The 13,005-nt window shown below is 50.0% G+C and overlaps 6 protein-coding genes across 18 annotated transcripts; 3 read left to right on the plus strand and 3 right to left on the minus strand.

Annotated features, from left to right (window-relative positions):
- Positions 1-25: 25 nt before the first annotated feature.
- On the minus strand, positions 26-1,574 carry PPTG_11750 (hypothetical protein). The gene has a single exon (XM_008906891.1). It carries the CDS (start codon positions 1,520-1,522, stop codon positions 473-475), a length of 1,050 nt encoding a protein of 349 aa, XP_008905139.1. The 5' UTR covers positions 1,523-1,574; the 3' UTR covers positions 26-472.
- A 23-nt stretch (positions 1,575-1,597) lies between these two features.
- On the plus strand, positions 1,598-4,986 carry PPTG_11751 (hypothetical protein). 4 transcript variants are annotated; one of them, XM_008906892.1, is made up of 3 exons: positions 1,598-3,623; positions 3,696-3,832; positions 3,909-4,986. In XM_008906892.1, the coding sequence occupies exons 1-3, from the start codon at positions 1,607-1,609 to the stop codon at positions 4,257-4,259; spliced, it is 2,505 nt and encodes an 834-aa protein (XP_008905140.1). In that variant the 5' UTR covers positions 1,598-1,606; the 3' UTR covers positions 4,260-4,986. The 4 variants fall into 4 exon arrangements, with proteins under 4 accessions (XP_008905140.1, XP_008905141.1, XP_008905143.1 ...); XM_008906893.1 differs by having other exon boundaries at positions 3,705-3,832; XM_008906895.1 differs by having other exon boundaries at positions 1,598-3,832.
- PPTG_11752 lies at positions 3,873-6,667 on the minus strand. 2 transcript variants are annotated; one of them, XM_008906896.1, is made up of 9 exons: positions 6,490-6,667; positions 6,079-6,413; positions 5,927-6,006; positions 5,332-5,844; positions 5,123-5,267; positions 4,923-5,049; positions 4,614-4,849; positions 4,406-4,541; positions 3,873-4,342 (listed from the first exon to the last, which is right to left on the minus strand). In XM_008906896.1, the coding sequence occupies exons 1-9, from the start codon at positions 6,619-6,621 to the stop codon at positions 4,316-4,318; spliced, it is 1,731 nt and encodes a 576-aa protein (XP_008905144.1). In that variant the 5' UTR covers positions 6,622-6,667; the 3' UTR covers positions 3,873-4,315. The 2 variants fall into 2 exon arrangements, with proteins under 2 accessions (XP_008905144.1, XP_008905145.1); XM_008906897.1 differs by lacking the exons at positions 3,873-4,342; positions 4,406-4,541 and having other exon boundaries at positions 4,585-4,849.
- Positions 6,668-6,669: 2 nt separating this feature from the next.
- Positions 6,670-9,336, minus strand: PPTG_11753 (hypothetical protein). 8 transcript variants are annotated; one of them, XM_008906903.1, is made up of 8 exons: positions 8,102-9,336; positions 7,954-7,974; positions 7,812-7,889; positions 7,547-7,746; positions 7,425-7,460; positions 7,233-7,358; positions 6,967-7,163; positions 6,670-6,902 (listed from the first exon to the last, which is right to left on the minus strand). In XM_008906903.1, the coding sequence occupies exons 1-8, from the start codon at positions 8,715-8,717 to the stop codon at positions 6,797-6,799; spliced, it is 1,380 nt and encodes a 459-aa protein (XP_008905151.1). In that variant the 5' UTR covers positions 8,718-9,336; the 3' UTR covers positions 6,670-6,796. The 8 variants fall into 8 exon arrangements, with proteins under 8 accessions (XP_008905151.1, XP_008905153.1, XP_008905147.1 ...); XM_008906905.1 differs by having other exon boundaries at positions 6,670-7,163; XM_008906899.1 differs by having other exon boundaries at positions 6,967-7,358.
- Positions 8,732-11,405, plus strand: PPTG_11754. 2 transcript variants are annotated; one of them, XM_008906906.1, is made up of 3 exons: positions 8,732-8,927; positions 8,993-9,323; positions 9,387-11,405. In XM_008906906.1, the coding sequence occupies exons 1-3, from the start codon at positions 8,766-8,768 to the stop codon at positions 11,210-11,212; spliced, it is 2,319 nt and encodes a 772-aa protein (XP_008905154.1). In that variant the 5' UTR covers positions 8,732-8,765; the 3' UTR covers positions 11,213-11,405. The 2 variants fall into 2 exon arrangements, with proteins under 2 accessions (XP_008905154.1, XP_008905155.1); XM_008906907.1 differs by having other exon boundaries at positions 8,732-9,323.
- Positions 11,406-11,730: 325 nt separating this feature from the next.
- On the plus strand, positions 11,731-11,847 carry PPTG_22862 (hypothetical protein; the record flags this gene model as incomplete). Its single annotated transcript, XM_008906908.1, has 1 exon — positions 11,731-11,847. One exon carries the CDS (start codon positions 11,731-11,733, stop codon positions 11,845-11,847), a length of 117 nt encoding a protein of 38 aa, XP_008905156.1.
- Positions 11,848-13,005: the final 1,158 nt, after the last annotated feature.

A 13,005-nucleotide genomic window follows, 5' to 3' on the forward strand; every position in this document is an offset into this window, starting at 1 on the left:
AACAGATGTTGAATGTCATGTAGCCATTTCTTCTGCCATGTTTTGACTTCACTTTCAACGTCAAGAGCTCAATGCCAACGCAGCTCCTCTCTTGCAACACAAGTGCTTAAAACTTGCGCCCTACCTGGGAAAAAAGTTTGGCATCAAGTTGGAGATGATCGTATACGCATTGCAACTGAACTACTCTTCCGCTTTCACTCGTTCTAGTGAACAACTTACTCGTGCCTAATTGCTTCCGCTATCACCTTCCGCACCTCCACCTCTCTCGGGGACGACAAAGCGGGGGTCTCTACTACTAGACCACTTTGCTGGTCCTTATTATTTGTTATTAGGGAGGTCTAACACGTAGCCTACACGTAGCATTTCCAGGATAGCTTAAAGCTGTGGCATCTTGGGCCACGAGGTTCTCACAGCACCGCTAGCTCATCAGCTGCCAAGCTCTCAACTACTGCTCTGGTCCGCGATTCACCATTTACCGCCTGCGCTTCCTGCTTTCGTACTTCTGGTCGAACTTCCGTCGCAGGTTGTGCGGCAGGTTCTCCGCAGGTTCCCACGTGACGTCGTCGTAGCCGACCCACTTCACCTTATACTGATGCGTCTTCAGTCTCGTCTCGGGATCGCGCTTGCTGCGCCGATCAACAATTTCTTCCACCGTGTACTCGTTCTCACGCACAGGCTGGCCTTCGAACTCATCAATGAGGTCCTTTGAGATGTTGCTCGCCGGCTCCCATGTGGTCTCGTCGTATCCTTCCCACTTGACCTCGTACAAGTCCGGATCGCCATACGTCTCCCCGGGTTTCTTCCTGAGAATTTTCTCCACTTCGTACACGTCCGGGTCGTCTGTGTCGAACATGTCGTTGGGCTCCTCGTCCTCGTCCGAAGACAGCACCACCTCCTTCGGTGGCAAGTTGCCTGGCGTCTTCTTCTTCTTCCTGGATCTACTGTCGCTGTCCGACTCACTAGACGACGAAGACTCAGACGACGAGTCTTCGCTGGAGCTACTTTCGTCAATAGACAGCACGTCGTCGTCGCTGTCCAGCTGTACGTGGCGTTTCCGTTCGCCATTCCTCGTCTTGCTCTTAGCTGCGGATTTCTTCTTCGCTTTTTTCTTCTCTTTGGCTTTCGCTTTGCTGTTCTCTTTGGCCGCTCTCTCCTTCTCTCTCTTCCGTCGCTTCTTATTCTTTTTCTCGCTCTCAGCGCTCGTCAGCATCGCGTGCTTCTCCTCCTGTAGCTTCCGCTCAATCTCCTTGCGTTCTCGTCGGTCTGTCTCCTTGAGCGAGTCCATACTGATCTCCGACGTGAGCGGCTGGTCCTCTGCCGGCTCGTACGCGCGCATCCAGTCACGGATAAGCACCAGTTTGCGCGAGTCTGGGTCCACATTCTCCAGTAGCGGGATATCACGGATAGCCGCCAGTGAGAACTGGTCTTTCGCCGTGTTATACAGCCCTAACGACTCGGGCAGGTCCTGGCACATGGTCACCAGCGCCCGGTCCATCAGGACCGAAGACTCATCTAACGACATGGCTTGCTTGGTTTTCCAATTGTGCAATGAATTGCCTGCACTTTCACTTCAGCAACTTTTCTTCACTTTAAGTTGCAACTGGTAATGTTGCGTATATCTAGTGCAACCTTCGTGCGACTTGCGAGACTGAGTGACCATTTTGCGCAACTATTGCTGGCGGAGATGGCGCCGTGGACGCTCCAGAGGCTGGAGCGCGCCGTGGAGAACTTCTCGGACCAGTTACAGTGCGCCATCTGCCTCTGCGCCTACGATAACCCCGTCTCTCTGCCTTGCAACCACTGCTTCTGCGAGGAATGCATCCATCGCGCGCTAGAGCTCAAGGCGCAGTGTCCTATTTGCAAGACTCCGGCTAAGAAGCGGCGGCTACGATACGATACGACGGTCCAAGAGCTGCTACGTGCCACCGAAATGCTTTGTGCTGCTCCAGATCCAAATGCAGCCGCTGCAGCACCCAAGACGCCGTCGAAGACCGAGAAACGGGTGAAAAAGGAGCTGACGCAGGTTAAAGTCGCTACACCAGTTACTAAAGTTGCAGCGGGTAAAACTACTAAGGTTGCTGCTAAGACTGCGACGCCGGAGAAAAAGATGACGCCGCGACGTGGTACTAAACGCAACTCGCAAAAGAGTCCGCCGTCTACGCCGACGTTAATGGACAAGTGGGTGACAGGAGGAAGTGTGCAGTTGAAAAATGGATTCAAGATTAAAAAGGAGAAGCCGTCGACACCAGTTCTGACGCCAGTGAGACGGCGAGCTCAGACCCAGGAGATAAACTCACAAGTAGCAGTGACGCAGATGTCTCCACCACTTTTCGAGATTTCGAGTGGTGGCAATGCAGAGACGACCGATGCAGTGGACGAGAATAAATTGATGCCATGGAGGCGGCGGCCCAATGCAGATGTACTTGTTTTGGATAATGACGCTACAGATACAGCGATGGATGAAACTCAACTGGACGCAGCAGAATGCAACAGTCTAGCAATATCTCCACGACGGCGGCGGAATACTACGGATGTAGTTACAGTGGATACAGCGTTTTCACCATGGCGGCGGCGGCGGCGGCGGCAGTCGGATGAAAATAATGATGCTGTGGATGCCGTAGTGGCTGAAACTCAATTGGAGACAGTAGAGATGGAGCAACAGGAGACACCAACACGGCGGCGGCGGTCAGATTCAAACGGAGTCGCTATGGATGAAACCGTGGATGAGACGCAACTGGAAGCAGTAGAACCAAAGTATCAGAAACCAACGCCGCGTAAAAGGCGGCGGTCTCCTGCGAACGGAGTCGCTACAGATGATAACGCGAATGGCACGGTTGATACAAAACAACAACCAGTGCCTAATGGGAAGATACCAGTCCGTAATGGATCAGCCGAGTCGCCTTCACTGATCGTTGACAGCCAAGCACAGCCTCTGCCTGAAGTCGAAGTCTTCCAAGTCGGAGATCTGGTGGACGTTATTGAGCGTCAGTGGGTTGGCATCAATAAACGAGGTGGCGCGGGACGTATCACAAAGGTCCATGGAGATGGGTTTTACGCTGTTAAGTTTGTGATCGGGTCTGGATCGGATAGCCGCGTACCAGGCACGTTTATCCGGAGACCTACAGAGGATTTAGTTTCAGACTCGACGCCCAGTCGGGCTGTAAGGAAGCGCCAGCGTCGACGGCCCTCTGACACCATGGTCTCGCCTGATCTATTGACTATCAAGACTAAATCGTCACCTCACTCCACGACAAAAAAGACCAAAACGAAGTCGATAGCGATTGGGAAGCACTCGGGGATGGTGTTTTTGTGCTCGGGATTCAAGGAGGACCGAATGCAGCAGATCGATGAATGGGCTGAACTACTTGGAGCCGAAGTTGTCCATTATTGGTCCAATGACGTAACGCATTTGATTGTAAAGTGCGTGAGCGGAGATGAAATCGAGAAAGAAGGGCCGTCAATGGACGATTCCAACTCGGAATCCTCGCCGCAGGCACCCAAACATGGCAAGCGTCAACTGTTTGGCGATCGAAAGTCCGGTCGCTGGGTGAAGATCCGGTCGCTGAAATATCTCAAGGCTCTAGTAGGAGGACGCTGGATTGTGAGCGACGAGTGGCTTCAAGGTGAGGATATGCTGTCTTCAATCGCTGCGTACTTGATGTTGACTGTTGCTCTGATTCCATGTTGATTTTTAGCGTGTGCAGACCACGGCGGCTATGTGAGTGAAGTAAATTATGAAGCCGACGGTCACTGGAAGGGAAGAAGGATCCACGACGCTGTGAAGCGGTCGCGATTAACTCGAGAAAAGCTTCTTCAGCTGTCGTCATTGGGTGTAAGATACCTTTCACGAGACCTGTGTAGATTAAGCTTTAAAGGTTAACACTCATTTGCTGTATTTTGATGTACAGGTTGACCGCTCAAACGTTGGCACAATGCTGTTTGCTGACTTCTGTTTCCATGTGATTGGTGAATTCCTACCCCCAATGCCACCAGTAACGGAGTTGAATACCTTGATATGTATGGGAGGCGGAAAGTTGATCGCATTTTTGGATGAAATTCGCGAAGAGATGCACAAGCGCGAGAATCGCTCCCGGAAGCTCATCATCGTGTCCGACAAGCTCAATCCAACTGCATTGCGTCAGCAGACAAAACAGCTCAAAGCGAAGCCGCAGTTGAGCGCAGTATCGTCGGCAGTCATTGTGAATTACCTGTGGGTGATCAACAGCATCAGTGAGGCAAAGTTGCGCGAACTTCCTTAAATTGTGGCGATATTTAACACCAAATTAGAGGCGTGAACTGCAAAAGCAGGTTCATTTCAAGTTTTTTGGGGTTTACGGAAGCACTGGCAACATAAAAAACTGTGAATCAAACTGCACAAAATCACCACCAACACTGGATAACGTACCACAATCAAGGGTTTATCCTTTAATACGACGCCATGCACACGGAGTAAGGCACTTGACGCGAGATCAACCGTGGGGTACGTCACGAAGGCTTGGCACTTCATTCGGCCCTCAGTGAAGTGGCGGATATTCAGCGCTCTACAAAATTTCAGCCAGAAGTTAACGTTATTGTGATCATGATATGATCACACAGGGAAGGGTGACACTCACCCGAGTCCGGATTCTGGTGGCAGGATAGCACCGAAGACAGCGAAGAGGTCTGCCAGGTCCACTGTTTTGGCGAGGTTCTTCACGTAAAGTGAGTTTGAAGGCTCGCCGACCTGATATTTCTTCATGACCTTCTCTGAAGCAATTTGTGCTTTGTCTAAGCGCTTGCTTGCCAACTCTTCCAATGTCCAACGTTGTACGGTAGGGACTATCGAGTCTCCTGAAGTGTTGTGAAAACTCTACGTAATATGAAGCATATTTTCGTGAGAATCAAATAATCTGCAGGAATGATTCGTCAACTATAGTGCGTACCACAATCAGCGTCTTTCCTTCTAGTTGAACGCCATGTAGATCATTAACCGCTGCTGTTGCCACCTCTTCGTTGGGGTAATCGATTAGAGCTAACCCCTTCGCTGGCAGTAGCGTAAGCTTCATCGACCTAGCAAAACAAGTCATAGCATTCACGGTCAATAGGATTACTTTAACCTTCAAGTTGTGGTAATAGCACGCACTCCAGTGCCATATCCGTCGGCAAAACGTAGCCGAATACATAGCGTAAGTCTTTCTCATCCACCCCGCGTGCGATGTTCTTCACCATAATGCTGTTCGATGGTAATCCACGGACGTAGGATTCCATAAACGGTTCCTTCAGTAACTCTGTTAGCACAAAAGAAGAATTAAGCCAGCAGCTACATTTCTTCAAAGCACACACAAACCTTACCTTCAGGTGCTAGTCGTTGTCGATTCACCTCATTCTCTGAAATCACACCCAGGCGAGTCGATTGTTGCACTTCTTGGTGGTTTCGATTATCGGTTCCAATTTCAAATGCTGTGCTGAATGTAGCACTCATTTTGGTCGATATCAATTTGTTCTGTCGTGCCAAGGGTTTTCCGATAAGCACCGGCAGTGAGTCATTACCTTGATCCGATCGCTTATGGTCACTCTTGTTGGCAACCTCTCTGGATTCTGTTGGTTGTGGGTGGGCCTCGACGCTTCCAGTTGCGTCTGTATTCTCCTCATCCTGTTCATCATCGTCATCTTCTTCGACAATCTGTGGCGGTAAACTGTGATCAATTCTACGGCGCTTTAATTGATTGCCCTGGGTTCCTTCCGTTTCATCTTGCTTCACCGAAAATCTCCCTGGAATCGTATCTTCTTCAAATGGTGGAGGTAGATTCATCTTGTTCATGAGATGAAGTACTTGAGTATAAAATCGGGGTAATGCAATTAGTGCTGCTCCACCAAAAACAAGCAGCATCCTTATGTCAGTCAAGCCTTATCAATCACATCGCACGGTATCCACAGCATCACGAACCATTAGCGATATTGCGCACAATACTCTCAGTTGCCCTGGGATACTTATACTCGAGCAATGGGGACGGTGCGTAATTCAAACTTTCATACCACACGACGCAATAGTAAGAGCTCATATCTTCGGTAGCACTACTTGCAGCGGTAATATCTTACCCGAGGTGCGGAGCCAACGGCGCCGGGGCATAGAGACGATTCTGCAGAGGATCCGGCGTCGGTGGCAACGGTGGAGGCACACCTTTAGGCAACGGTGGCGGATAACTTATGGATGCATTGCCCCCTGTCTTCCTGGCCTCTGGTTTCGTCTCAATCGGCGTGGCTGCAGCTTCATCGCCAACCGTTTCCACCAGCATACGGTGGCCAGCCAATTCCAGCGAATGCAGTCGCTTCTGCGCGTTCTGTTGAGCTTCGCGAGTTGCAAATATTGCAACAGCCTTTTGAAGGTTCTTGGGTGGATCTGCACCGGGTTCTTTGCCGCTTGACGCTGCATTCTGCTTAAAACACACAGCATCAAACATTGTGAGCTGTGATACACCGCAACATTTATTCGGCAAGAACGTGACATACTCTCCGTTTCAGCACACGGACGCGAGTAGCACCGTAGTGCGAGAGTAGCGATGTGATTGCCTCGGTGGACAGCACAGCCGGTAAGTTCCGTACGCGCAGGCTAAAGCGCTCGTCTACCAATTCGTTGGGCATGATTGGGAAATCAAAGAGAAAAAGATGTCGAATGGCACTAACAAACCGAAACGAATATCTTGAAGAAAGTAAAGATAGTCAATTGTTCACAAAACGGCATGCAACCTGCTTGTTTTTCTTCCTGTTCTTCTAAGCAGCCAATTGAGATGGCTGCGTAACTACGAGGATAGTGTTCTTAACCTTCAAGCATCTCTTGGATGGCTCGCAGCACATCTTGCTTCTGGTTGACTGTCAATTGCGACACAAGGTTGAGAATCATTGCCACGGACGGCGTCGGCGAACTGCAACAATAACAAAAAATCAGCAATTCACCACTCATCCCACAAAAAATCACTCGAGGCAGACCGGATGAAGGTGTTGAAGTAGACCGTCGTGAAGCAGTTCGTGATTAGCTGGCAGTCCATCCGGTCCATGACGCCACCGTGACCTGGAATGACAGAGTCGAAGTCCTTCAGCTTGTATGTGCGCTTGATAGCAGACGCGTAGAATCCTCCGAAAGGTGATACAACCGAAGCGAAGATCGCAAACCAGAAGGAATGGAGCTGCAAATAGGCAAACACGACATATCTGAGCGCAGGCGATAATTCAAGTACAGACTCATCATAACAAACCTGAATCGGAAGAAGCTGGATTTGGCTCTGCCCAATGATACGCGCAATGGACACCGGTACATCGTAGAAGTGCGGAAGGAACACGTCATGCGGAATGCACGTGAGCGGGTCGGGAATCAGCTTAAACTGCAGCAAAAGAGCGTTAGCTGCATGTAAATCAACGCAAACTCGATGCAATCCAAGAGTTCGCACCTCAAAGCTCTCCACTGGGCAGGTTAACCATGAAAACTGTCAGGAAATAACAAGCCGCAGATTAATCAATGCACTGATACGCAACACACCATTAATTGCACGCCGTATTCATCACTGCCTACCTGCGAGATGAAAGCGCTAGAGAAGAATGCGTAGATCACAGTGCAGATAAAAGCACCAATGAAGCCCTCCCACGTCTTGTTTGGCGACAACCGCAGGAACGGCGTCTTGATGAACTTGCGGCCAAACAGCTTTCCGCAGAAGAATGCAAAGCAGTCGTTGCAGATCACAAGCGAAACCGGGAACAGAAACCAGAAGAGACCTGCAGGCAATCACATGCATTAAGCCACCGGAGAGTGCAACAGAACCACGCAGCCGCAATCATACCGTTGAAGATGTTGGTGAGCACATATTTCATCTGGAAAACGATCAGGCCCAGCGTCACAATAGTCCACGTGTATTGACCTACATACACAGCATTGTTAGTCTTCACGCTTCAGCGAACAACTGCAAGATGCTTGCACCGTACCCATCTGGTACTTGTAGTATCCTATCCATTTAGTCACAACACCATCATTCCGTCAACAGAAATTAATCAGCATTTTGGCAGTTGCAATCGGACAGTTGAACTGACGAAGCAACTGCACGACTGAACAACCAACAACAACTGTACGCACCCTTCTTGAGACTTAGCACCGACATGACGAAGAGCATCGCGTACATGGTGAACGAGACCCACGTGTGATACCGCAGATAATGCACGATGGCAGGTGGCACGAAGCGGATCTTGCTGCTCTCGATGAAGGCGCCGAGTGAGTCTCCATAATTGTAGAAAAGCGCCACAACGAACCACATCCACTGCACCGAGCGGAACCACGGGATATTCTTCTCGGCTGCGGCCCGGTAGCGCACGTTCACTAGCTCGCGGAAGATCAGCGTCTGCAGCACGACCACGAGCCCCCAGACGTACATGTGACCGCCGTATACGATGGCAATAAAGCCGCCGATCATTGCAAAGCCCACGATGACGCGCGTCATGAACTTGGTGAGTCCGCCGGTTTTAGGAGCGGGTGGCGGAGGGGCCGGCATTTTCTCGGGGTTGCCGCCGTCGGGGCTGGAGCGGCGCTTACGCAAGGACATGGTGCTGTCGGCCACTGGGTGTTCTTGAAAGTGTCTGCTCTGTTGCTTCTCGTTTTTGCCGTTGTTTTGTGACGTCACCTGGCTGATCGGACCTACTTTTATGTTCGGACTTACTTTTTTGTCGCAAAACAGCCGACGGAATATTACGCCCATCTACTAAATTGAAATCTGAGTCGACTTCAATTTGGAGATTCGCCCAAGATGATATCGCGCCGAATCTCCCTCCTTCTCACAGCGCTGCTGCTGCCATTAGCTGCCAGCTCCTCCATCGATGCACTCAAACAGAATGCAGATGACCATGATGTGGTGGCAGCCACGCGTGGCCTCATCCATCGCCGGCTTGGGGCTCGCTTCAATGATCAGGTTGGTCATACGCCGCACGATCCCATTGATACGTGGATTAAATCTCGCAATTTCATGCAATTTAGATCTCGCTCCGTGTACTTCCGTCAGAATCCGATGGTCTGGACGTATTCGAGCTGGGAAGTGACGGTGACAAGCTTGAAATTGCTGCCAACTCGGCCACCGCCATGGCGTACGGCCTGCAATGGTACTTGAAGACGGTGCTGCACACGCAAACGGACTGGGACAACCACAAGCTACAGCTTCCTTACGTGCTACCCAAGGTAAAACAACACGCGCGGCACAAACGCAGCGCCAAGTTCTCGTACTATCAGAACGTCTGCACTGTGAGCTACTCATCGTGGACATGGGGGTGGACGCAATGGGAGAAGCACATCGACTGGATGGCACTCAACGGTACGTCGTAACCTTTTCAAGCCAAATGAAGTTGCACAAACTGACATATTGTTTTAAACACAGGTATCAATATGCCTCTGGCGTTTACAGGGCAGGAGAAAGTGTGGCAAAACACCTTCCAGAAACACTACAACGTGAGCTCTGCCGGGCTCAACAAGTTCTTCGCAGGTTCAGCATTTTTGGCATGGGGTCGCATGGGTAACTTGCGGGGTAGTTGGGTCAAAGGTCCACTTCCACAAGCTTTCATTGACAGTCAGCATGCTTTACAACTCAAGATCCTGAGCCGCATGCGTGAGTTCGGTATGATACCAGCTTTGCCGGCGTTCGCTGGTCACGTCCCGGAAGAGATAAAGGTCTTGTTCCCGAATGCAAAGTTCACGCGTTCGCCCAATTGGGGCAACTTTTCCGACGAATTCTGCTGTGTGTACATGCTGGATTCCTCAGATCCATTATATTATGACATCGGTAAAACTTTCCTTGAGGAGCAGCGCGCACTGTACGACTACACGTCTTCACTGTACCAGTGCGACACATACAACGAAATGGATCCGGACTTCACTGACCCGGCAAAGCTTCAGGCTGCATCACGTGCTGTCATTGACAGTATGACGGCTGCGGATCGCAATGCAGTGTGGCTTATCCAAGGGTGGCTCTTTGAGAACAGTCCTGACTACTGGACCAAAGAGCGTGTTAAGGCATATCTGGACGGTGTACCAGACGACAAGATGATCATTCTCGACCTGTACAGTGAAGTTCGACCGGTGTGGAACAAAATGGACAACTACTTCGGCAAAAGTTGGATTTACTGCGTGCTGCACAACTTTGGTGGTAACACTGGGATGCGAGGAGACTTGCCAACTCTCGGCACAGCACCTGTACTAGCGAACCGTGACAGCAATGGGACTATGATCGGTGTGGGCTTGACAATGGAAGGCATTTACCAGAACTACGTCGTTTACGACCTCACATTGCAGATGGCGTGGGTGGATACTCCACTCAATATGGACGAGTGGATTCCCAGCTTTGCGGCGCAGAGGTATCACTCGCTGGATGCACATACTGAACGAGCATGGGGGTTTCTTTTGCAGTCGGTGTACAACCGTACACTGGGCTTTGGTGGCGTAACCAAGAGCTTGGTGTGTTTAATACCACACTGGAAACTCGTCCGGGACGGATTCATGCCGACATCAATAACGTATGACCCAATGGATGTAACCCGTGCCTGGAAGGAGCTGCTACTTGCTGGATCGGAACTGCACGCTGTGGACACCTACCGCCACGATTTGGTCGATGTTACACGCCAATTTTTGAGTGACCACTTCATGGCTCAGTATCTTCAATTGAAAGATATGTACGAAGGGAGAAAGCGGCCAGCGGATCAAGTGTGCGCTTGGACAGAGCGCATGCTCATCACGATCGAACGGCTAGACGAGATTTTGGCAACGAACGAAGATTTTCTACTTGGTAACTGGATCGCAGATGCGCGGGCACTTGCGGAAGATATTGAGACTATCGACTCGAGTAACCTTCAAGATTATTACGAGTACGAAGCTCGCAACCAAGTGACGCGCTGGGGCGACAACAACTCCGAGGCAATTCACGACTACGCAGGCAAGGAGTGGGCTGGCCTCGTCAAAGGCTACTACTTACCGCGTTGGCGCATGTGGTTCGGAGAAGTCTGCCAGTCTTATACACAAGGGCGCAAAATTAACAAGGACGTGGTGAAGAAGGCTCGCATCGCGTTCGAGCTCAAGTGGCAGCTCAGCCGCGAGCCGTATCCAACCACGACAGTCGGCGACACACTCATCGTCTCCCAGCGCATTTACGACGAGTTCGCCGGCCTGGACGTCGTCCAGCCATGGGCGTCGCAACTTGTGATGCAAGAATGATTGTGTTGCAGAAACTCAGTGAGCATCTGGCAGTATCACATTTTTGCCAATCACAGCACGTTAGTTTGGGTTTTGGCCAATCGCGGGAGTGGACCTTCAATATCGCTTGTAGCATTCTCTGATTGGCCGGAATACTTGAAGCAATAACGGCCGCAATGGTAATTCTGATTTGCTAAAACTTGTAGTATAGTACTTTGTCAAACAATAGTAGTTTTGACTCAAGAGTCAGATTTTAAGAAATTGATTTTCTGCCAATTGTCCCGATTCAGCAGCCGCGATCCCTATCTTAGAATTTCCGAAAAAAATTATTTTCCCATTTTAGTAAAAAAAATTAGAAATGTAAAATTATATTTTTGGAAATTCTAGTTTAAAAATGCAAGTAAATTATAATATTAGTAAAATGATTATGATATTTTTAATTTGTAAATACTATTTAGGATAATGCAAAAATCGGGTACTTGGTTACGAATACTCACAGCCTTCAGCTACACGGTTGCCGAATCAAGTTCCCAAGAACCATGGATCGTAGGACGAATTCGCTCCAAACTTGGGCCATATTATCCAAGGACAAGGTGGAGGAAAAGACGGTCATGAACGTGCTCGAGCGATTGCTGCACGCGTGGCATTGTTCCTAGTAATCTCTACACATTCCCTACATACCCCACAGGTTGTACGCTCACCGTCGAGAAGCGTAACCGTCTTGTAGACCACAGTGTCAAGTACGGTTTCCCCGTTGTGACTGACGAGGAGTATCAGCAAGCTGTCCTTCCCACACGCGACGCATCCTCCGTCCATGTTCACCTTCGATGAAAAACAGCACTATAGTAGTAATATTACTACTATTACTGCAGTACTACAAAAGTTCAGAGATTTTCCATCCACTGCATCGAAATAATCTGTAGGTAGCTCCTCCGTCGCATCTGTCGAGTCGGTACTATACTTACATTTTCACCGCGCTCGGAATTGATCGGCATAAATTACCCAACTTTAACAGCACTCTCCTTTGGCTTCAAGGTCTCTCCATCGTCGGAGCCGCGTTCGTCCCTACCGTCATGCGGTGTAGGCCGTCCGAGATCCTATTTGTCTTTAAGTACCTGGATTGTAGCACGCAAATCCGCGAAGGCCTCCAGGTTAAAGAGATGTTACAGCGAATCTATCAGGGGCATCACTGCAGCTAGAAACCTCTGTAAGTTAGCTAACTTCTCCTTTTATTGAGCTTAACACGATGCGTCTGCTAGCAACGAGTCCTACACGCATGATCGGATACTCTTGTTGCTCTACTGACCTTGCGCAAATGTTTCATAGTAGATTCTCCACCGCAGCGATCAACCACCGGAGATGAATCGCTCAACTTCGAATTTTTGGTGGTCCACGCAAGCCACCAAAAGCCACTCATGAGTTGGCAGGACAGCCGTGCAGGCACGTAGAAGTTGCAGGGGTTGCATACTTATCCAACTGGAGGCAACGCAACCCGAATACGACCTCCCTCCGACATCGCCATATCGCGATTGTCCTTTTCCTCCGCGACCCCAGTTCCACTTCATTTCCACTAATGGTCAGCGTTCCGATTTTTTCCTTAACAAGCAATAGCCTGTAAGGGCCTAGCATACCTCTGATGCCACGCAAAACAGGCAGTGGGTCGGTCACAAGGGACAAACGCCAAACAGTGTAACTTTTGTGGCGAAGCGCGGTGAACACTCTGCCGACAAAGGGGGCGTATAGTGAGACCCGGACTTGGGGGTCAACTTCTAGGATGTTAACACCAGAAATAACCCGAAAGTCGAGTTGGCGTG

This window comes from Phytophthora parasitica, assembly GCF_000247585.1.
Source record: "Phytophthora parasitica INRA-310 unplaced genomic scaffold supercont2.25, whole genome shotgun sequence".
Lineage (NCBI taxonomy): Eukaryota > Oomycota > Peronosporomycetes > Peronosporales > Peronosporaceae > Phytophthora > Phytophthora nicotianae.

Coding starts and splice junctions, on each gene's coding strand:
- PPTG_11753 (XM_008906898.1), bottom strand. CDS start 8,717: ATGGGCGTAATATTCCGTCGGCTGTTTTGCGACAAAAAAGTAAGTCCG. Junction 7,975..8,101: donor GGTGCTAAGTCTCAAGAAGG/GTGCGTACAGTT, acceptor CTAAATGGATAG/GATACTACAAGTACCAGATG. Junction 6,903..6,966: donor TACTTCAACACCTTCATCCG/GTCTGCCTCGAG, acceptor TTATTGTTGCAG/TTCGCCGACGCCGTCCGTGG.
- PPTG_11752 (XM_008906896.1), bottom strand. CDS start 6,621: ATGCCCAACGAATTGGTAGACGAGCGCTTTAGCCTGCGCGTACGGAAC. Junction 6,007..6,078: donor CCGTTGGCTCCGCACCTCGG/GTAAGATATTAC, acceptor GTGGTATGAAAG/TTTGAATTACGCACCGTCCC. Junction 5,268..5,331: donor ACAACGACTAGCACCTGAAG/GTAAGGTTTGTG, acceptor TTGTGCTAACAG/AGTTACTGAAGGAACCGTTT.
- PPTG_11751 (XM_008906892.1), top strand. CDS start 1,607: ATGTTGCGTATATCTAGTGCAACCTTCGTGCGACTTGCGAGACTGAGT. Junction 3,624..3,695: donor GAGCGACGAGTGGCTTCAAG/GTGAGGATATGC, acceptor GTTGATTTTTAG/CGTGTGCAGACCACGGCGGC. Junction 3,833..3,908: donor TTCAGCTGTCGTCATTGGGT/GTAAGATACCTT, acceptor TTTGATGTACAG/GTTGACCGCTCAAACGTTGG.
- PPTG_11750 (XM_008906891.1), bottom strand. CDS start 1,522: ATGTCGTTAGATGAGTCTTCGGTCCTGATGGACCGGGCGCTGGTGACC.
- PPTG_11754 (XM_008906906.1), top strand. CDS start 8,766: ATGATATCGCGCCGAATCTCCCTCCTTCTCACAGCGCTGCTGCTGCCA. Junction 8,928..8,992: donor GGGCTCGCTTCAATGATCAG/GTTGGTCATACG, acceptor CATGCAATTTAG/ATCTCGCTCCGTGTACTTCC. Junction 9,324..9,386: donor CGACTGGATGGCACTCAACG/GTACGTCGTAAC, acceptor TTTTAAACACAG/GTATCAATATGCCTCTGGCG.